The sequence below is a fragment of the Mobula birostris genome, chromosome 15, assembly GCF_030028105.1.
Source record: "Mobula birostris isolate sMobBir1 chromosome 15, sMobBir1.hap1, whole genome shotgun sequence".
Lineage (NCBI taxonomy): Eukaryota > Metazoa > Chordata > Chondrichthyes > Myliobatiformes > Myliobatidae > Mobula > Mobula birostris.
Window position 1 is genome coordinate 49,745,295 of NC_092384.1, and position 23,280 is coordinate 49,768,574.

The window sequence follows — 23,280 nt, forward strand, 5'->3', positions numbered from 1 at the left end:
AGCTGTACCTTTCCCAGTGGACCAGATACTGCACACACTGTCCATGATGACAGGAATCCATCAACCTGGTGAACCCTGTACACTGGACCTCCTTCCACCATCCTAGGTTCTGGAGGTGCATGATCAGGTGGGTTGAGTGGTCAATGCATGAACAGGTTTAAGGCAGGTCACGTGGAAGGTAGGTGAGATCCTCAGGGATGGTGGCAGCTGGTGATAGTAAGTGACTAGATTGATAATATGGGTAATCTTGAAGGGACCAGTGAACAGGGATGAGAGCTTATGGAATTTGGTGCAAAGGGGCAGGTCTCGGGTGAACAGCCAGACATGGACCCCCGATCAGAGTAGTCTGGCTGGGCACCATCGGTGGTTGGCCTGGCAGCAGTAGGCACAGTTGGAAGCTAGGATTCCGGCAGTGGCAAGCCAAGGCCCTGGCAGACAGGACCTGCACTATTGCAGGGAACAATAGGGGTTGGTAGCCATGAAGCACTTCAAAGGGTGACGTACCCATGGCAGAGCAAGTGTGTAGATGGCCCTGGGCAGAAACTTCTTCCATGTGGAAGGGTTAGAGGCAGAGAAGCACCACAGAAACTTCTCCACTTGCTGATTGGCTCTTTCTGACTGAGCATTAGTCTGTGGATGATAGCCAGAGGACAAGATTACTGAGGTACACTGGAGGGAGTGGAAATGGGCAACAAATAATGGGACCCAGTCTGACACAATATCCTGAGGGAAACCATAGAGGCAAGCTGCATGGTGGAGAACCAGGTCCACTGCCTCAGCAGCTGACGGGATTTGGGGAGGGCAATGAAGTGGAATGCATTGAAGAACCGATCCACCACTCTCATTATCACCATGGCCCTGTTTTCGACGCAACCTCCATCAGCTTTAGACTTATGGATGTGAGGCTAAGTACAGATCCAAAGCCATATTTAAGTTTGCTGATGACACAAATATCATTAGCCGGATGAAAGGACGTGACGAATCAGCATATAGGAGGGAGATTGAAAATCTGGCTGAGTGGTGCCACAACAACAACCTCTCACTCATTGTCAGCAAGACCAAGGAGCTGATTATTGACTTCAGGAGGAGGTCCATGAGCTGGTCCTCATCAGGGGATCAGAGGTTGAGAGTATCAGCAACTTAGAGTTCCTCAGTGTTTTCATTTCAGAGGATCTGTCCTGGGCCCAGCACGCAAGCGCCATTATGAAGAAAGCACATCAGTGCCTTTACTTCCTTGGAAGTTTGCAAAGATTCAGCATGGCATCTAAAACTTTGACACACTTCTGTAGCTCTGTAGTGGAGAGAATATTGACTAGCTGCATCACAGTCTAGTATGGAAACACCAATACCCTTGAATGGAAAATCCTGCAAAAATAAAAGTGGATACAACCCAGCCAATCACGGGTAAAGCCCTCTCATCATTGAGCAAATCTACATGCAGCGCTGTTTCAGGAAAGCAGCATCCGTCATCAAGAACCACCCAACATCCAGGACATGCTCGCTTCTTCGCTGCTGCCATCAGGAAGGAGATACAGGAGCCTCAGGGCCCACACCACCAGGTTTAGGAACAGTAATTACCCCTCAACCACCAGGAAGGAGATACAGGAGCCTCAGGACCCACACCACCAGGTTTAGGAACAGTAATTACCCCTCAACCACCAGGAAGGAGATACAGGAGCCTCAGGATCCACACCACCAGGTTTAGGAACAGTAATTACCCCTCAACCATCAGGAAGGAGGTACAGGAGCCTCAGGACCCACACCACCAGGTTTAGGAACAGTAATTACCCCTCAACCATCAGGTTCTTGAACCAGAGGAGATAACTTCACTCACCCCATCACTGAACTGTTCCCACAACCTAGAGACTCATTTTCAAGGACTCTTCGTATTATGTTCTCGGTATTTACTGCTTATTTATTTATTTAGGTAGTTAGTTATCTGCACAGTTTGTTGTCTTTTGCATATTGTCTGTCCTGTTGGGAGCAGTCTTTCACTGATTCTATTATGTTTCTTGGAGTTACTGTGAATGCTCACAAGAAAACAAATCTCAGGGTTGTATATGCTCACATACATGTATTTCAATAAATGCACTTTGAACTTTGAACTCTTGCTGATGTGGGACCACCGCAGTCAAAAGACCGCTAGGGGGCACAGGAGCCCAGAGGGTCACTGGTTGGAGGAATTGGTCAATGAGGGAAGGCAACAACAAACTGACATACATCTGTGATCATGGTGGGCCACAAAAACCAGCATCACAGATAGCTGGAGAGGGGTGAGGAGCAGGTCCACGTGAGCACCTCAGAGCGCACAGTCGCCTGAACCTACATGTGGTTGTCAGGTGTGTTGGCCAGAGCAGGCTCATGCTGTAGAGCTTGATGGATCCAGTTCTCAAGATCCCAGAAGACTGGGGAAAGGATCTACAAAGACGGAAAGATGGGCTGAGGGCTGAACTCTATTTCATCTAGGTCAAACTGTCATGACTGTCTTAGTGCTCTTGGAGCCAGATTGGTGAGAGATGGTGAAGCTGAATTGCTCGAAGAAGACACAGCGAGGCTGACGTGGGTTGACTTGGCAGATGTGAAGTTCTGGTAGTGGATCCAGATCAGGAAGGGCTCAATGCTTCCAATGTCTCCAAGGCCCACTGAATGGTGAGTAGCTCCCTGTTTCCTACACCAAAATGGCGCTGTGTAAAGTAAAACTTGCACGAGAAGAAGGCACAAGTGTGTGTCTTCCTGTCCAGTCCTCACTAGGAAAGGGTACCCCTAGAGCTCACGTTAGATGAGTCCTTAGAAAGATCCGGAGGGGCTCGGGTGGCGGAGAATGGGAGCGATGGTGAAGCATACCTTGAGCTCCTCATAAGCATGGACCACAGCAGCAGACCAGGCTACCTGTGAGGTAGGTAATTTGGTGAAGGAGGCGAGAGGAGTGGCAATCTGTCTGTAGTTCGTAATGAAATGGCAGTAAACGTTGGAGAAGCCCAGGATCTGTAGCTGTTTGAGGGAGCGCAGTCTGGCCCATTCAACATTGGAGCACGCTTTTTCTGGGTCCATGGTTATGCCTTGGGGTGAAAGGATGCAACCCAGGAGGGAAATGATTGGGGTGTGGAATTGGCATTTTTCTCATTTTCAGTACAGCTGGTTTTCGAGGAGACGCTGAAGGACTGCACAGATGTGACAGACATGGTCTTGGGGATCCTTGGAGAAGATAAGGATGTCATCGAGGTAGATGAATATACAGCTGTGTAGCGTGTCTCGGAAATCTTGTTAATGAATGCATGGAAAATAGCTGTACTGTCAGAAAGTCTAAAAGGCATCAGCAAGTATTTGTTGTGGCCTGTGGGTGTTATGAACAATGTCTTCCACTCATCCCCCTGGCGGATGTGGATCGAGTTGCACATGCTCCATAGATTCAGTTTGGGCCCCGTGGAATGTTTTGAATGCGCCACCCATCGAGGGGAGAAGGTGAAAATTCTTAATGGTGATTTTGTTGAGTTCACGGTAATCAATGCAGGGGCAAGGCCCCCCATCTTTCCTTTTAACAATCCTGCATGGGCTGTGGACTGGGTTAGTTAAATGAAGCTGTACCGTAGCACTTCAGTGATGTAGACATTCGTGGCTTGGATCCCAGGAGGTGTGGTGCCCGGGAGCATATCGACTGCACATTGCAGGCAGGCGGGTCCCCAACTCAGCAGTGAACCGGATGACCAGGTGAAGTGAGGGTCGTGAGTGGAGAGCCAGGGGTAACCCAAGACAAGAGGAGTGTGGGGTGAGTTGAAAAGGAGGAATTGAATGGACTCATGGTGATCTCCGATGCTCGCGTGCACACGCTGGCCATCCCGGACCCCAAGGGATGTAGGTCAGTGGCTGAAGGGGTAAGAGATACCTGTAGGCTCAGTCGGGAGTCCAAGCTGCACACACAGAGTCCGGTCCAGAAAGTTACCTGCTACGCCGGAATCCACCACGGCCTCCTGTGCACGTTGGGGTATGCAGGAGGACAGGGAGAGTGATTCAGGCCGCTTTCTCAATTCCAGCATCCTTGCCTCTACCTGGAGGTGCCGTTTCCTGTACACAGTGGGCATTTGATGCACGGGTGTCCACAGCAAGCGTACAAGTTGTTTCTCCACCGATGCTCACGCTCTTGGGGGATTAAGGGGGTTCTCTATAGCTGTGTTGGCTCTGGAGGCACTGCAGATGAGGGTCCTGCAGCCTGGAATGGTTTTGAGAGGGGAACTGGGGTTTTGGCTGGTCATCTTGGGGGCCTCCCTACAAGACACGTCAATCCAGAGGGCCAGAGCAATGAGGCTTTCAAGGTCGGTGAATATTTCCCGGGTAGACAGCTCATCTTTCAAGTGAGGCTGTGATGATAATGGGCCAGCAGCATTTCCGCAGTCCAGATGCACTCCGTCGCGAGCGTCCTTGAATTCCAGCGCAAATACAGTGAAGTATCCAATCTGCTGCCTCCCCTCCACTTCCCACCGCATCTCAACGGTGAGGTCCTCGTATTTATTGTAAATGGTGGTTTTATTGTTCCAGTTAGAGGCGGCTCAGGTCAGGGCTCATTCGGGCAAGAGATGGTGAAGGCAAACTTGGCTCAGTCTGTAGAATTCAGAGATGGAAGGAGCTCAAAGTGCAAAAACCCACTTGCAGCATCGAGTTGAGGATCACTGAAGCACTCGGGCAGCGGAATCCGGGGCTCAGAGGGACGAAGTTGGCAGGCCCGGAGTGGCTGTAAGGAGGCGGAGAGCTGGTTGAGAGTGGCAAGTAGATGGTCAATGGCTTCCTGCAGCTCCTCGTGTCGGCAGATGACTTCCCTTCAACGAGCAAACGCTGCAGAGTCAGTCGCTGGTTCACCCGTCCTGTCGGGGCCTGCAGAGGAGGCTTGACCCAAAGCAGAGCGGTGGAGTCGATTCAGCGATGAGCGATAACTTCAAAAATTAACAAGCTACAAAGGGCCACAGAACAATAGAGGACAGATACGAAACACACCAGTCAGCAAAGTAACAAGTCTAGGAGTAACTGGTTGAGACCGGCTGGTTCGATGGGTGAACAAGGACTGTGGATGAGCTGGGTTTACATAGACTGCAGGTTGATGAGCTGGAAACGAGTGGCAGGTAACTCCTGTTAGCTGGGCGGAGACTGGGAGAGGCCTGCCTGTGCAGGCCTGACAAGTAACATTACTAAAATTATTATATTTTCCTCTCAGCGACAAATACCAATGCTCACCGTAATTGTAGACTTTCCAGCGTATTTTCCATACTTTAGGAACAAAGGCTTTGTCATCTTCTTTTGAGCAACAATCTGTAAAATATAAAATCATATTGCACAAAACTGAATGAGTGAAATGTCATGAAAACATAAAATGAGTAAGTGACATTTCGGCCCATCATGTCCTATCAACCATCAAGTACCAATCCAGACTAATCATTATGCCTCAGATATGCTGCAGCTATAGGAAATCCTTATTATTTATTAAAAATGATTACTGCTGGTGAAAAAAAATTAAATGATCAAGTAAAATCTGGCAATTATTATTGATCAAAGCATATTGCATTAGAATATCTTTCTAACAATCATGTTAACCAATTAAAGGATTTCTGATTGAAAAACTAGAGCAATTGTTTTATAATGTTAGACTTGGAGACTCTAGGAGGAATTAATTAATTTATGAGAACATAGGAGTAATAGAGTGTCTCTGTACATTTTCATAATATTCAAAACAGAGCCTCAATGGTCAGCATAGGTCTTTAACAAATGGAAACGGTGCAGACTGCTGGCTCCTTTCCCCTGGGTCTTGCTGTTTGGTCCAACTTGGCCCTTACACTGTCCTCACTGGGACCTGAACTTCCAGCAGACTGAATGGTAGAAGGCACTGGAAGGTCTGCTTGGCACAGGTGGCCGCCCGCACTCGCAGAATGGCCAGTAGTGAGATGATGTTCTCTCTCACTGGCAGTCAATGGAGTCAATATAATGTAACATTCACAAATATACAAAACCACTAGGGACCTGTTCAAAACATCTGAAGCAATGCAGTTAGTTAATAAAAGCTCCTCTTGCCTTTCTGCCAGCACCCCATTTTCCCCACTCATTTGAGTAGGGGCATTAAATTACAATAGATTTAACCTGGTGGAAGCTCGTTGGACAGATCTCTCAAAATGTCATCACAGAAATGTGTGGAGCCATCCACTGTCTCATTGGACACATTGTAAGAAGTCTGCATTGCCAGGTAAGTCAGTTGGGAGTACAGTCAACGGGGCATAAAATGCAGCAATTAAGACAACATTCACCTTAAGCACTTAGGTTGTCATTAGAAAGGGGGGCCAATTAGAATCGTAAACTGTGCAGGGCCTCTTCCAAGTGTAGTTACTCGCCAACAGTCATGGAGTGATAAAGTCATATAGTGCAAAATCAGGCCCTTCAGCCCATCAGGTTGTTGGTGATCATCCAGGACCCATTTACACTTGACCTGATACTATAGATGTAAGAATGTTCTGTCATTGGAAAATGAAAATCGCCAACTCTTCTCAGCAATTGCGAGGTACCGGTGGCTTCTGAAATGAATTGCAGACCTGAGAGAATGGAAGTCAATGGAAGTAGCCCTTCACCCATGTCAGAAAAGGGCAGCCAGATATCTTTTCCTTGCTTGAGGACAGAGACTTCTCCTCAGTAAAAACACGTGGCTCTGTGTGTCAATATCCTCTACCTTAAAGGAGTGAAACTAATGTGTGAGCTACTGTAGCATGTCAGACAGAAAATGTTCCAACAGGAGTACTGGCATGTAACTTGCTGAATAGAAGATGCATCTGAGCAGGTGAAAAATATATTGGTAATATCTAAAATTAATTTATTTGATTCAATCAAGCTATCACTGATAAGTTTTCCCCTTTGATACATGCACCCTAAGCTGAATATAGAACCATAGAACCATAGAAACTACAGCACAGAAACAGGCCTTTTGGCCCTTCTTGGCTGTGCTGAACCATTTTCTGCCTAGTCCCACTGACCTGCACACGGACCATATCCCTCCATACACCTCCCATCCATGTATTTGTCCAATTTATTCTTAAATATTAAAAAAGAACCCCCATTTACCACCTCATCTGGCAGCTCATTCCATACTCCCACCACTCTCTGTGTGAAGAAGCCCCTCCTAATGTTCCCTTTAAACTTTTCCCCCCTCACACTTAATCCATGTCCTCTGGTTTTTTTCTCCCCTTGCCTCAGTGGAAAAAGCCTGCTTGCATTCACTCTATCTATACCCATCATAATTTTATATACCTCTATCAAATCTCCCCTTATTCTTCTACGCTCCAGGGAATAAAGTCCTAACCTATTCAACCTTTCTCTGTAACTCAGTTTCTCAAGTCCCGGCAACATCCTTGTAAACCTTCTCTGCACTCTTTCAACCTTATTTATATCCTTCCTGTAATTTGGTGACCAAAACTGAACACAATACTCCAGATTCGGCCTCACCAATGCCTTATACAACCTCATCATAACATTCCAGCTCTTATACTCAATACTTCGATTAATAAAGGCCAATGTACCAAAAGCTCTCTTTACGACCCTATCTACCTGTGACGACACTTTTAGGGAATTTTGTATCTGTATTCCCAGATCCCTCTGTTCCACTGCACTCCTCAGTGCCTTACCATTAACCCTGTATGTTCTACCTTGGTTTGTCCTTCCAACGTGCAATACCTCACACTTGTCAGTATTAAACTCCATCTGCCATTTTTCAGCCCATTTTTCCAGCTGGTCCAAGTTCCTCTGCAGGCTCTGAAAACCTTCCTCACTGTCTACTACACCTCCAATCTTTGTATCATCAGCAAACTTAAGTGTTTTGAGTTTGAGATTAGGAACTGTTAACAAGAGGAGGCAAAGAGCCTATCTGAAAGTAAACACATTAGTTCATTCTGTAATAATAGAAAATTTCCAAGCTTATGCAGTTAATGAGGAGCCTCAAGCACACCCTAGCAAGACAAATTCTGTGCATGGTTTGCCAACCATCTGGTCATAGTTGGAAGTTTACATCTACAATGCTTCCAAGTTTCACCATTAATATATCAACTTTGTGTCAGTGAAATCAGGAGCATTAATGTGCACTTCAAGCTTCTCTCTGAATTTTTTTCTAAAAAATCTGGCATCAAAATTTTGGGTAACTCCTTGCTGATCATTTTAATGTTGAGAATTTCTAATTAACTTAATGGCAAACTTTCTGGAAGTAACTGATCAAACCAATTAGGTAACAAAAGTATAACAGCCTGGGAATTCATCCTTGATCATTTAAATATATGACGTTGTGATATCAGTAGATGTTACTCCGTCTCTGAAAATACTTTCAATGACTTAATGAAAAGAATTTCTTTAGCAGAGTGCCAAGTAATGATGTGATTATATAAAGATAATTTTGTAGATAATTCTGAATTCATCAGTCTACATCTCCTTCTCCCAGTGCTCAATGAGTGATTTTGTTACAAGTTTACAGATCTATTTAATGTCATAGAACTATCTATGTTGGGAACTGATAATCTCCCTATGCAACAGAGATCAATAATAGCAAAGCTATTTCTACTTCTTAAGCTATGAGAAACACAACCTAATTTTCAAAACTTAACATCGTTCTGATTAAATATTTCTCTCCAAAAGTAATTATTGAAAAACAGAGGGAAAAAATTGTAAGGAAGGGAAAGTATTTTTGTAGACCAAGTGCCTTAAGGAGCAATTTATCAGAAAGAGGTTCTGGCAAGTCTGAACAGCATTTTATATGAATAGTTCCATGGATTCTTTAAAATATGTTCCTGGAAAACTTGCATACAAGTTTGGAGTGCTTGGATAGATCAAGTTTTCAGTGTCTGGAGATGAGGATTGAAATCGCCCAACTGGCAAAAACATATTGATCAAAGCTACTCTAAAATGGATGGTATAGAAGCCCATTGTGAAGCTCAAGTCCAACAGGGTGGAAGAGAAACGTCTGCGTTTTTCGAGTGTAAGCATTATAAAATCACCCATCTGTGTGGATGAAGCAACTGTGTGTTGGAAAAGCCCCTCACATTAGAGCAGGAGCAGGTCCTCCAGTCCGTGATGTCTGCGCCAAACAAGTGCCAACTTTAACTTTGGAGCTGCCTCGATTTCCAGCTTGTTCATGTGCCTGCCTAAGTGCCTCTTAAATGTTGCTATCAGATCTGTTTCCACCACCACTTCTGGCAGTGCAGTCCAGACACTCACTGTGCAAGAGAACTTGCTTTGTAAATCTCCTTACAACTTCCCCTGTCTCACTTTGTGCCCTCTAGTATTTGACACCCTAGAGAAAAATAAAACTCTATCTGCCCTGTCTATTCCTCTCAAGATTTTATTTACCTCTAGCAGCCTCTCACACTCCAGAGTAAATAATCCAAGTTTGTCCAGACTTTCTTTTTATAAGCTAATAATCCTGAATCCAGGCAACATCTGGGTGAACCTCTTCTGCACCCCCTCCAAAGTCTGCACATCCTCCTTGAAGTGTAGCAACCAGAACTGAACATAATACTCCAAATGTAGTTAAACTGAGGTTAGATACACTTGCAATTTGATTTCCCAACCTTCATCCTCAACACCCACGCTTTACACCATCTAGACCACCTTATCCACTTATGTAACTGTACTTGCGTCCCCAGTTCTCTCTGTATATTAGAATTAGATATTAAGATAAAATGTAATTACATCTCATGAAACAATGAAATAATGAAAATTATATCTAAACAGACAGCCTCAAGTTCACTTTAAAATTTTGTAACATTACTCACAAAAACAACCTCTAGGGGGTTAATGATGGTCTAAACCCATATTAGGAAAAACTTGACATAATCAGATCAGCATCTCATTTTACCTGGTACATCATTTTATTTCCAACTGACTTCAACACGAAATAAAATCAAGCAGTAGCTGAAGTAGGCTAATAATGTGTGTTTCCTGCCAAGCAGGTTAAACTAAATAACCTTTCTTGCAGTAAAATATCACGCGGCAATGAAAAGCAGTTCAGGCATTCATCCCAGTTTGGAACAGCTAAACATGCTAAGTTGTAGCATCAGATTGTTGTGTTAATTCTATTGACTTGAATGGAACTGGATTTCAGAGGCAGAGTATAACACCACGATGGTGCTATACAGCCCAATTAGTACCGTGGAGGAGGCATGAACTCCCAAGCAGCTACTACTGGGGAAAAGTCTAAATGCAGAAAGTGCACAACATTACAGTCCGTAATGTGGGATCTCCCAGCGGACATCCGTTTTAATTCCACTTCCCATTCCCAGTCTGATATGTCTATCCATGGCCCCCTCCACTGCTGTGATGAGGTCACACTCTGCTTGGAGGAACAACACCTTCTATTCAGTCTGGGTAGTCTCCAGCCTGATGGCATGAACATTGATTTCTCAAACTTCCAGTAAAGACCCCCCAACCCCCTCCAAATCACCATTTCCCATCCCCTTTTCCCTCTCTCAACTTATCTCAACTTGTCTACCCATCACCTCCCTCTGGTGCTCCTCCCACCTTTTCTTTCTTCCACAGCCTTCCGCCTTTCGGCAATCAACTTCCCAGCTCTTTACTTCATCCCTCCCCTTTCCAGTTTCACCTATTGCCTGGTGTTTCTCTCTCCCTTCAGCCCATCTTTTAAAGCTGCACCTCAGCTTGTTTCCTTCAGTCCTGCCGAAGGGTTTCAGCCTGAAACATCGCCTGTACTTTTTTCCATAGATGCTGCCTGGCCTGCTGAGTCTTTGCAGCATTTTGTTTCAGCATCTGCAGATTTTATCTTCTTTGTGATTGAATTACAGCCTGTTTGACCTCGTTTGGGAAAACGCACGAATCCAAAGCTAAGAAGTGTGTCACGAGACTTAAAAATCACAATATGGTTAAGCAGAGTGAGCATAGTTCCAATTTATTTAACAAACCTATTTGAGATGGCTGAGGATGTAACTAACAGAGAGGATAAAGGCACATAGGTCCTTTAGAAGTTCAGAAGGCATTTAACGTGGTGTTACAGGGAAGTTTGATACACAATTCGTTTAAGTATCAAGCACGGATTGAAGATTGGTTACCGGGGGAAAAAAACAGAGATTAGGAACAAATATATCATTTTTGGTTTTGAAGGCTGTAATGACCAATGCTACAGGGTAAATGCACAAGGATCAGTGTGAACGTTTCAGCTGTTTGTAATTTTTATTGGGAGCAGGTGTTAATTTTTCTGTTTACCAATGATACAAAGCTAGGTGAGAAGGTAAGAGACAAGGAACATATTAAGAGTCTGTGAAGGTATATAACATCAGGTTAAATGGGTAGCAAGAAGCTGAAAGATACAAGAGGAGCTGTGGGATAGAGTGGTAAATTCCTTCTGAAGAGTGAAAAAGTAGCATCTGTTGGTATTCATGGGGACCCGAAGGGTTGGTTCACAAATCATAGTTCAGGTACAGCAATCAATCTGAAAGGGAAACACTATGCTTGTGCTTATTGCAAATGGGATGGAGTACGAGAATAAGCATTTCCTTTTATGTTGGTTTGCTCGTCCAGTTTGTCCAACAGATAGTATAACTGAGAAGATGGGGCTGAACTGTTAGGAGAGATTCACTTGGATAGGCCTGTATTCACTGCTGTTAGAATAATTAGAGACAATCTCATTAAACAGAGATGAGATTCTGCAAGAACTCATACATGACCAGAATGTTTTTTCAAAGGCAGAAGCCTGAACAGTGAGAAGGCATAGGATCAGGAAGAGGAAACTTCCCTGGTGGTCTTAAATGAGGACACATTTCTCCACTCAGAGGATAATTAATCTCAGCATTCTTTACCAAGAGGACTGTGCACTTGGAGCATTCACAGGATTGAAGTCAATTAATATTTGAACACAGTGGAGATGGACAAAGTTCTCAGCTAATAGCATTTCAAATAAAGATGCCTACTGCAGCTTCTATTTCTTTTGGCTTTCTGCTCAAATAATTTTGTTTTTTGAAATATGTGTCTGTAATTCTATTTTTATTTATTAAATATGGCAATTCGAAACATTGTATTTTTGCAATACTGTGGTTAAGAGGCATATTTCCAACTTTGAGCACCATCTCCTTTAACTGCTAGTTCAATGTGATGGGGTAATAAAGAGTTTGAAAAGATAAAAAGATGACAGACGTTAGAACTGGGTTTATCTATGATATAAAAGACATACAATTTCCTTTGCTACTTACTTGCCCAAGTGTACATTCCACGCCACCCAAAAAGTCATCATCCCGGGTGCCAATGCTGCACTGGCCGTGTATATCATACACTTCAAATCGAAGCTTCTGAACCTCCTCAAAGTAATAATCCACATTGAAAATCTTAGAGAAGACTGGATGCAAATTACTCTTTATAACTTCAGTCCGATCAACCTGTAAAAAAAGAGAAAGAAATTCAGGACTATTGATTCTGCTAGTGAAAAAATATGTGATACATACAATACAAATGTCTGATTTCATTTCTACTATATAGTGTAGCCTTTCAGAATTGCCTGGAACTGGACATGGCTCCACAATTCTCTTAAACAATAAAATATTTAACCACTCACAAAAACATAATAACAATAGTAATAATATCTCAGCAGCAGCTGTGGATTCACTCCTTGGGGCAGAAAAAGAGATTTTGATTTCTATCTTAATTACCAAAGCTGGAATCTGGAAGATTAACGAAGAAGGTTAGTGCTAATCAGAGAAAAGCAATTGAATGAAGGATCGTTTTGTAACATCCATATATGTGCATTTCAGCTCAGCTAATTCTGAACCACCATATGGAACCATTGGAGAATGCATCTCCTCTGAAGTTTAATGGAATCATTGCTCGAGTTTATTCATAAAAACAGCACATTAATGCAATTTTTAGCATCTGTAGGTTAATGGAGATAATTTCATTTTGTTTACTTACAGTCATTATTAACAGTCACGACTTCCTGATAAATCCTCAGTACAGCCTGTCTTGTGGAGCCATGTCCACTGGGATGCCCAATTCCATATCACAGTGACCACATCACTTTTACAAACCAGTTAGCCTCTGAATGCAATCATTATTCAGTACCAGTTGGACATATGCGCTGAGTATTGTTCTGACTGTTTTCTCCCCAAGAATAGAATGAGAATCTACATAACATAAAACACATACAGTATTTGAGAAAGGTTAGTATTTGATTTGATCTTCTATCGGTGACCAGTGGTGTGCCTCGGGGATCTGTTCTGGGACCCCTACTCTTCGTGATTTTTATAAATGACCTGGATGAGGAAGTGGAGGGATGGGTTAGTAAATTTGCTGATGACACAAAAGTTGGGGATGTTGTGGATAGTGTGGAGGGCTGTCAGAGGTTACAGTGGGACACCAATAGGATACAAAACTGGGCTGAGAAGTGGCAGATGGAGCTCAACCCAGATAAGTGTGAAGTGGTTCATTTTGGTAGGTCAAGTATGATGGCAGAATATAGTATTAATGGTAAGACTCTTGGCAGTGTGGAGGATCAGAGGGATTTTGGGGTCCGAGTCCATAGGACACTCAAAGCTGCTACGCAGGTTAAGCAGGCATATGGTGTATTGGCCTTCATCAACCGTGGGATTGAGTTTAAGAGCTAATAGGTAATAGGTAACAGCTATATAGGACCCTGGTCAGACCCCACTTGGAGTACTGTGCTCAATTCTGGTCTCCTCACTACAGGAAGAATGTGGAATCCATAGAAAGGGTGCAGAGGAGATTTACAAGGATGTTGCCTGGATTGGGGAGCATGCCTTATGAGAATAGGTTGAGTGAACTCGGCCTTTTCTCCTGACAGAGGATGAGAGGTGACCTGATAGAGGTGTATAAGATAATGAGAGGCATTGATTGTGTGGATAGTCAGATGCTTTTTCCCAGGGCTGAAATGGATAGCATGAGAGGGCATAGTTTTAAGGTGCTTGGAAGTAGGTACAGAGGAGATGTCAGGGGTACGTTTTTTCACGCAGAGAGTGGTGAGTGTGTGGAATGGGCTGCTGGCGGCGGCAGTGGAGGCGGATACGATAGGGTCTTTTAAGAGACTCCTGGATAGGTACATGGAGCTTAGAAAAATAGAGGACTTTGGGTAAGCCTAGGTAGTTCTAAGATAAGGACATGTTCGGCATAGCTTTGTATGCCTTTTGGTAGGTCAAAATGGACCCCAAAATCCCTCTGATCCTCCACACTGCCGAGAAGGGCCTGTATTGTGCTATAGGTTTTCTATGTTTCTATGTTAAATTCTACATCTGGAGCAGAACTATTGCAGCAAGAGCAGTAGAGTGGTGTAAATCCGAGGCCCTTATACTATAACAGTGCTTTATTAATCTTTTCAAGTGCTTGGTGCGATGTGCTCAGCATAAGGCATTAAACCTTGAATTAGGGAACTCCATTCTTCTTCTATCATTATCTACATCCTTTCACTAACACTTAAAACAGACTCCAAAATATCAATAGACCATACTCTGGTTTTGACATCCACAAATTGAAAGGGTTACCTCAAAACCACCACATGGAGTCTCCTGAAGAGCTAATGACAATCTTCTTTCAACAGCAACGGTGTTGAAGCATGTTATAATATTTTCTCAACTGTTACTATGAATAATATCTCTCACTAATTTTCGTTCTGAAGGAGAATTACCTCTTGTCTCAAATCTCACCCTCCATTTTGATTATGGCTTTGTGACATGTACCAACTTATAGTGAAATTCTAACCTTACATAGCATGTATACACAACCCATTACACAGTGCACTGAGCTGGTATAAGGTAAAGCAACAGCAATGCAGAATAAAGTGCAAAAGTTATTGAAAAAGTACAACGCAGGAAAGCGATAAGGTGCAAGATCATAATGAGGTAGATGATGAGGCCAAGAGTCCATGTTATCAGGATCAGAATCAGGTTTACTATCACTGGCATGTGACATGAAATTTGTTAACTTAGCAGCAGCAGTTCAATGCAATACATAACCTTGAAGAGAAAAAATAGTAATAAATAAAATAAAAATAATAATGATAATAAACAAGTAAATCAATTACAGTATACGTATATTGAATAGATTAAAAAAGTGTGCAAGAACCAGAAATACTGTATATTAAAAAAAGTGAGGTAGTGTCCAAGGGTTCAATGTCCATTTAGGAATCGGATGGCAGAGGGGAAGAAGCTGTTCCTGAATTGCTGAGTGTGTGCCTTCAGGCTTCTGTGCCTTCTTCCTGATGGTAACAGTGAGAAAAGGGCATGCCCTGGGTGCTGGAGGTCCTTAATAATGGACGCTGCCTTTCTGAGACACCGTTCCCTGAAGAGGTCCTGGGTACTTTGTAGGCTAGTACCCAAAATAGAGCCAACTAGATTTACAACCCTCTGTAGCTTCTTTCGGACCTGTGCAGTAGCTCCTCCATACCAGACAGTGATGCAGCCTGTCAGAATGCTCTCCATGGTACACTATAGAAGTTTTTCAGTGTATTTGTTGACATACCAAATCTCTTCAGACTCCTAGTTAAGTATAGCCGCTGTCTTGCCTTCTTTATAACTACATCAATTTGTTGGGACCAGGTTAGATCCTCAAAGATCCTGACACCCAGGAACTTGAAACTGCTCACTCTCTCCACTTCTGATCCCTCTATGAGGATTGGTATGAGTTCCTTCGTCTTACCCTTCCTGAGGTCCACAATCATCTCTTTCATCTTACTGAAGACTATCATAGAAGTGGTCCGATTAAGAGTCTGATAAGAGTGGGATAAAAGCTGTCCTTTTATGAACTTGTTCACAGGATGGTGACATTGCTGGCAAGACCAGCACTTATTGAAACATTAGCTCTTTTCTTCTCAAATCTTTTTATGTTATATTATACAAAAGAAATAACACAAGTGCATTGAAGTAACAACACTTACAATGTCTCAAACAAAAAAACATTATCTTAAAGACTGAAAAAAAATTTTGTGAAAATAAGAAAGAACCCTACTAATCAGAAAAAGTGGGAAAGAAAAAAAAACCCATTAGGTGTACAACCCTGAATCATGCGTCATACAAAAAGCTTCTAAAAATAAACATCAAACCGCCAGCAAGAAAGAAAAATTTACCAAAAAATTTACAATTAGATCGTGGAGAAAATCTATCAATTAGCTCAAATGATAATAACCAGCAAATGAGCCCCATCTTTTCTCAAAATCAAATAAAGGTTCAAAGGTTCGACTTCTAATTTTCTCCAAACTAAGACATAGCATCACTTGAGAGAACCATTGTGACAAAGTGGGAGCTGATGTATCCTTCCACTTCAACAAAATGGCCTCCTAGCTATCAATGTAACAAATGCAATAACATGTTGGTCAGGCACAGAAATACCATGAATATTTTGAGGAATTATTCCAAAAAGCACAGTTAATTTATTAGGTTGTAGATTAATTTTAAGTGCTTTAGAAATTGTTGAAAAAACTTACTTCCAGAACTGTTCCAATATAGAACAAGACCAAAATATATGTGTCAGTATAGCTATCTCAGTTTTACATCTATCACAATAACTATCAACATTAGAAAATATATTAGAAAGTCTCTCCTTCGTCAAATGGTAATGATGTACAATTTTAAATTGAATCAGTGAATGACCAGCAGAAATCGAAGAAGAGTTTTGCAGTTTAATTTATCGAAATTACTTTTTTAAGCCCTCTTTGAGTGATCCAATTTTTTTACTTTGGAAAAATAAAGGTATTAATTCTTTTTTGGATTTATTTAAAGAAGATAGATTGATGTCTTTTGAACAATTAATTGATAAATATTCTGTTTCATACTCACACTTTTTGCAATACCTTCAAGTTCTTACTAAATATTTAAGTAATTTTCCTTATATATTGGAGACTGACCTGTTAGATACTATTATGAGTATGAACCCTTCGACGAAGGGTTCTATTGGAAGAATTTATAATTTATTATTACAATGGGATAAGCGTCCTTTATCTAAGATTAAACAGGATTGGGAAAAGGAACTCAATTTGACTTTTATGATGGAGGATTGGACGCGGATTTCGAAGTTGGTTAACTCTTTTTCTCTTTCCATGGGTGCTGCCTGGCCTTGTGAATGTTCCCAGCAGTCTCTGTTTTGGCCCCAAAAGCTACCAGTCTAATCGTTCAGCAATTCTTTATAGATAGTAAGCTAATTCTTAGAATAACAGGTTAAGAGGAGGTTTATTAGAGTTGTTCAGAATCATGAAAAGCAAATAGGTTATTTGGAATGGAAAACTGGCCAATAATCAGAGTTTATTCACTTAACCTCTTGGCAAAACAACTGAGGAAAGTTAATTTTTTTTAATTATATGATGACATCTACTGGTCTTGCTCATTGGGCTGAGAAATGACAAGGAGAATTTAATTCACAAACATGAGATTTTGCCTTTGGAGAAGTGTAGAGGTAGACATAAGGTGCCGCAACAGGTTAGCTGAGTGTTTAAAGAGGCATGTGGAATATTTTCTTTCATTAAACAGGGGTGTTATGCAGGATGCATTTGCTACACCAGCCAGAGAGCTTTACACAAATATAGTCACTGCACTGGACAGGATGCAGAGGAGATCATCAAAAGCACTGTCAACACTGGAACATTGTGGGCATGAGGACTGATTGTATTTTCCTTCAAACAGGGACGCTGGAGGAAACACACAGTTGAATTGTATAATATGACAGATCTGTGCAGAGTGAACACAAGTAGCAATTTCCTTGAGCAGAAGGTCAAAAACTCAGATCTAAAGCAATTGACCGTGGACTAGGTGGGGAAATGGTGAAATATTTTTTCACCATGAGGGCAGCAGTTGTCTGCAATTTAATGACTGAAAGGTTGGTACAGGCAGAAACCCTAATCACGTTGAAACTGTCCTTTGGATGTGTACTTGAAGAGTTGAGATTGTAGGCTGACAGATCTGGAACTGGTAGATGGGATTAGTTTGGGGTGACTCTTTCTCAACTGACACGGACATAATGGCCTAAATGACCTCTTTCTGTGTCGTATGTTTCACACAATTGGTGAGACTGATAATAATCTGGGATTCACTGTCCAAAAAGTTCTGAGGAGAAAAACAAAGACAAACATGGGACTAATTCCATTAATACTGAATCTTTATACAGCATTTATTGGTCAGATTGCACTTGGAGTACTGTGAGCAGGTTTGGGCCCCTTATCGAAGATAGATGTACTGGCATTGGAGAGGATCCAGAGGAAGTTGACGAGAATGACTCAGGAAAGAAAGGGTTAATGTATGAGAAGTGTTTGATGGCTCTGGACCTGTACACACTGACGTTTAGAATCTCATTGCAACCTACCAAACTTGAAAGGCCTAGACAGAGTGGACAGGGACAGGATGTTTTCAGTATTCAGTCCAGAGGGCACTGAGATCCTTTAAGAGAAGAAGTAAGAAGGACCTTCTTTAGCCAAAAGGTGGTGAATCTGTGTAATTAATTGCCACAGATGGAAATAATCTCCAGTCGGATGTGGAGACCAAATTTTAAAGCAGGGGTTGATAGGCTTTTGATTAAGAAGGGTGCTAAAGTTTACAGGGAGAAGACAGGAGAATGGGGTTGAGAGGGAAAACAAATCAGCCATGTTCAAATGGCGGAGAAGACTTGATGGGCCGAATGGCAGAACTCCGCTCATGTATTTTATGGTCTTATGATTTAAGGAATGTTCTTGGGATTCCAAACCGACCTTATATAGAACACATGTTGAATCCCACCAGTAAGGATTCTATCCGAGCCACAGTAAGGAAAAACTATGAAACTGTTCCTCAGAGGTTGTCTTTCCTCCCATTCTTATCCTTTTGCACACTTTCAGTATCCACAATATTGTTCTCCAGCACCTCTCTACAACTGTGCAGCTGGACAGAATCATGCCCATTCATTGCTATGCATCCAGGGCAGCCCAAGAATCACTAGAAATTGCTTTTCTTCTTAACCCCATCAATTCATTGTCTTTGGAATTCTTTAAGGACCTATTCTTGGCCTGCTAACATTTCTCAGCTATGTATCACTCCTCGGTGACATCTTCTTAAAATGCAGGATCATTTCCACATGCTGGCTGATAACACCTCCTTTAGTTCGCCACTGTCTCCCTTGGCTCTTCCAGTGTCTCAAGGTTATCCAATGGGACTAGATGATTTCTCCCAGTTAATATTAGGAACACTAAAGCTGTTTAAACTCTCTTGGTGCCTGGAACTCTCTGGAGTGATGGGAGAGGCTGGTGCAATATGGACCATGGATGTAAGAAAAATGGAGGGATATGGGCTGTATAGAAGGAAAGGGTTAGAATGATTGTGATATAGATTTAGATAGGTTGGTCCACATTGTGTGTCAAATGGTCCATACTATGCTCTACTGTCCTATGTTCTCTTCCCTGAATATTGATTTCTCCCTCTCCCTAGCCAAGCTTTTAAATCATTTCTCAAAGAAAATCTTTCAGTACAAACCTAATCATAGAGGTGACCTAACCGGTAATAAGAGATTCCCCCTTTTACATCACGCCTCTTCAGGAGCAACACTGCAAAATTGGCTAATTTTCAAATAAAGCAGGAATACTCTCAATATAGTGCCTATTTTCTACAGGTAAATTTTTGCAAGCCTCTCCATTATTACAGTTATTTTCCCTTCAGTTTTAATGGCTCTTATTTCTGAATAAATTGGTATTTTCTTTCAACTAATGAAGAATATACCTGAACAAAGCATAATTAATGAAAAATAGCATCAATAATAATGTAGGTGTTATGAATTATAATAATAACCTGTTTGAATTATACCTTTTATTTATGCTCAAGGGGCACACAAGTGGTTATGTGAATATATATAAATAATGTAACACAGAACACAAACATAATTAGCAATTGCCACACTTCACTACACAAAATGAATTACTTTAGAAGTATCTTAGCCAAGTTACTCCTACATAATCATACTTGTTCTATAGAGTTTTACTAGCGGTTACTGACTTCCCCAACCTCAATCATAAAACTTGATTTTTGTATTCTTGGATAAATTATATTATGTTAAACTGTGCTATTAAACAGAATTTGCTGCCTAGAAATTCAATTATTCTTAACTGATCTCTCAGATGTTCTTACCTAACCCACATGGGTCCCGCGGAAGTATTAGAGTTTCTGTTGAGTCTGAATCTGAAGAGTTATTCCTGCACAGTAGGGTTTGCCTCTCTAACTCTGCCCCAGGATCAGCTGATCCGGGCAACAGCCATTTGGCAAGGCACTGCCATCTAGAGCAACACACACAAAATGCTGGAGGAACTCAGCCGGCCAGGCAGCATCCATGGAAAAGAGTAAACAGTTGATGTTTCGGGATGAGACCCTTCACCAGGACCAGAAGGGAAGAGAAATCAGAGTAAGAAGGTGGGGGGCGGGGAGGAAGAACTACAAGGTGGTAGGTGATTGGTGAAACTGGAGGAGAGGGAGGGGGTAAAGAACTGGAAAGGTAATTGGCAAGGGCACTCACATGGGTCACAGCTATATTTTGCCTTTTCATTGGTTACTTGGAACAGTCCATGTTCCAAGCTTACACAGCCATTTCTCCCCAATTCTTCCTACGCTACATCGACAACTGTATTGGTGCTGCCTCCTGCACCCATGCAGAGCTCATCAATCACATCAACTTTGCCTCCAACTTCCACCCAGCCCTCTAATTTACCTGGTCCATTTCTGTCACCTCCCACCCCTTTCTCGATCTCTCAGTCTCCATCTCTGGAAACAGTCTATCTAATGATATATTTTATAAACCCACTGACTCTCACAGCTGTCTGGAACATACCACTTCCCACCCGTCACTTGTAAAAACACCATCTGCTTCTCTCAGTTCTTCTGTCTCCACCGCATCTGCTCTCAGGATGAGGCTTTCTTTTCCAGAACTACTGACATGTCCTCCTTCTTCAAAGAAGGGGGCTTCCCTTCCTCCACCATCAACGCTGCCTTCACCCTCATCTCTTCCATTTCACGCACATCTACCCTCACCCCATCCACCTGCCACCCCACCAGGGCTAGGGTTCCTCTTGTCCTCACCTACCACTTCCAGGTGAGGCGCCACTTCACATGCGAATCTGCTGGGGTCGTATACCGTATCCGGTGCTCCTGGTGTGGCCCCCTGTATATCGGTGAGACCAACCGCAGATTAGGAGACCGCTTCGCAGAGCACCTTCACTCCATCCGCCTCAAAAAGTGGGATCGCCTGGTGGCCATCTATTTCAATTCTACTTCCCATTCCCATTCCCTTCTGACATGACAGTCCATTGCCTCCTCTGCTGTTGTGATGAGGCCACACTCAGGTTGGAGGAGCAATGTCTCATATTCCATCTGGGTAGCCTCCAAGCTTCTCTTTCTTCCATGGTCTTCTGTCTTCTCTTTCAGATACCCACTTCTCCAGCCCTTTAACTCTTACACCAATCAACTTCCCAGCTCTTTACTTCAGCCCTCCCCCTCTCCTGGTTTCACCTATCACCTACCACCTCGTACTTCCTCCTCCCCTCCCCCTCCCTCTTACTCTGACTTTTCCAGTGCTGATGAAACAACAACTGCTACTCTTTTCCATAGATACTACCAGGCTTGCTGATTTCCACCAGCATTTTATGCTTTGGATGTCCAGCACCTGCTGATTTTCTCTTGTTTGTGACTGGGCTACTACTACTGCCATTGAAAGTCAGCACATCTAGTGCAGGGGCTCCCCCTTTACCTGCAACCTTCCTTCCCTGTCCCAGTAGGGCAATGTCCACCAGCACGACTATCACTCTCCATAAAGCTTCTTGCAAACACAATTGTAGATGTTATTTTCAGCAATAGCTAGAAGCCCAGATGAGTGAGGAATAAAGGGAAGAGAGGAAAGCCTTGCTCCTCAAAACCAACATGGTGTTTGACATGGCAGCTGAGTTATGGTGCACAGAGCAATCAACAAACCGTGCCTTGATATGGACCACAAGGTAGTTTGTTGCCAATCAGACTGTATATGGACATTATAGGAGCAACGAGCTTTCCAGCAGATGAAGATCACTTGCTGAAAATTTGACCATTTGTGGCACAACGACATCCACATACTGCCAGCTGGCCTCTTCTCAAATGGAGACAAAGTTCCCTCTCCTGCAACAAATATTTACCATGTCTCATGTACAGCAGTGACCTGCAAATCGGGGGCATATGGGACACATCATCTGCAGTTGTCTGCAGCGGCCCAAAGGCTCTCAGCTTCCAGACGAGCTGCTCCTCAGGCAGGATAAGATAAGAGGACTGCTCCCAGGATCAGCTGGCGGGTGGGTGGCCTGGCCAGAGCTCTCCTGCCCTCGGTCATGGCCTCCGCTGTGAGGGAGGATTCACTTTTGGCTCTCTACTCCCATTCCTGGTCTTGCAGGAGACAGAACTAAAGATAGTGAGATCGGTATGCAGCTTCTAGAGGTGTGAAAACAGCCAACTACCAAGGCTTCCCTATTCCACAAACAAGAAGGGAACTCCCACCTAAAAGTGCCTGCAGAATGGTGTGTTATCTTCAGTTCAGCCACAATAGAAAGTTTCTGATCTTTCCCAACTGGAGGGTCCTACAGTAACAGCAGTACCCTTGCTTACCCTTGCCAGGATATTAGATTATGAGGACATGCAGTCCTCTTTTATTGTCATTTAGTAATGCATGCATTAAGAAATGATACAATATTCCTCTGGTGTGATATCACAGAAACACAGGACAGACCAAGACTGAAAAACTGACAAAAACCGCATAATTATAACATATAGTTACAACAGTGCAAGCAATACCATAACTTGATGAAGAACAGGCCATGGACACAGTAAAAAAAAAGTTCAAAGTCTCTCGAAAGTCCCACATCTCACGCAGATGGGAGAAGGAGGAAAACTCTCCCTGCCATGCCCAACCACAGTCTGACTCTGAGTCGTCCGAAAACTTCGAGCCTCTGACCAGTCCTCCGACACTGAGTACCGAGCACCATCTCTGCTGAGCGCTTCAACCCCAGCCCTGGCCGCCAGCAGCAGGCAAAGCTGAGGATTTGGGGCCTTCCCTCCAGAGATTCTTGATCGCACAGTAGCAGCGGCAGCAAACTGGGCATTTCAGAAGTCTCTCCAGATGTTCCTCCATGCTTCTCACGGCTGTCTCCATCAAATCAGAATTGCGCACGGTACCCTATTTAACAAATACGATATCATTTCACCTGAGAGGCTGCGTCGTGCCGCCATCTCTTATTACTCATATCTTCATATCACATCTCATATTACTTCAGTTTGTGGACACACTTCTAAAATGAACAGG

At 43.0% G+C, this 23,280-nt stretch overlaps 1 protein-coding gene across 1 annotated transcript in view; it reads right to left on the bottom strand.

Moving 5' to 3' along the window:
* cpne7 (copine VII) overlaps positions 1–23,280 on the bottom strand; it is a 119,255-nt gene that overhangs the window by 66,622 nt on the left and 29,353 nt on the right. Inside the window, exons 2-3 of the mRNA XM_072279178.1 lie at positions 12,210–12,392; positions 5,224–5,298 (exon numbers count right to left, since the gene is read on the bottom strand). Of these exons, the coding sequence (XP_072135279.1) occupies positions 5,224–5,298; positions 12,210–12,392 (258 nt within the window). The remainder of the gene's footprint in view (positions 1–5,223; positions 5,299–12,209; positions 12,393–23,280) is intronic.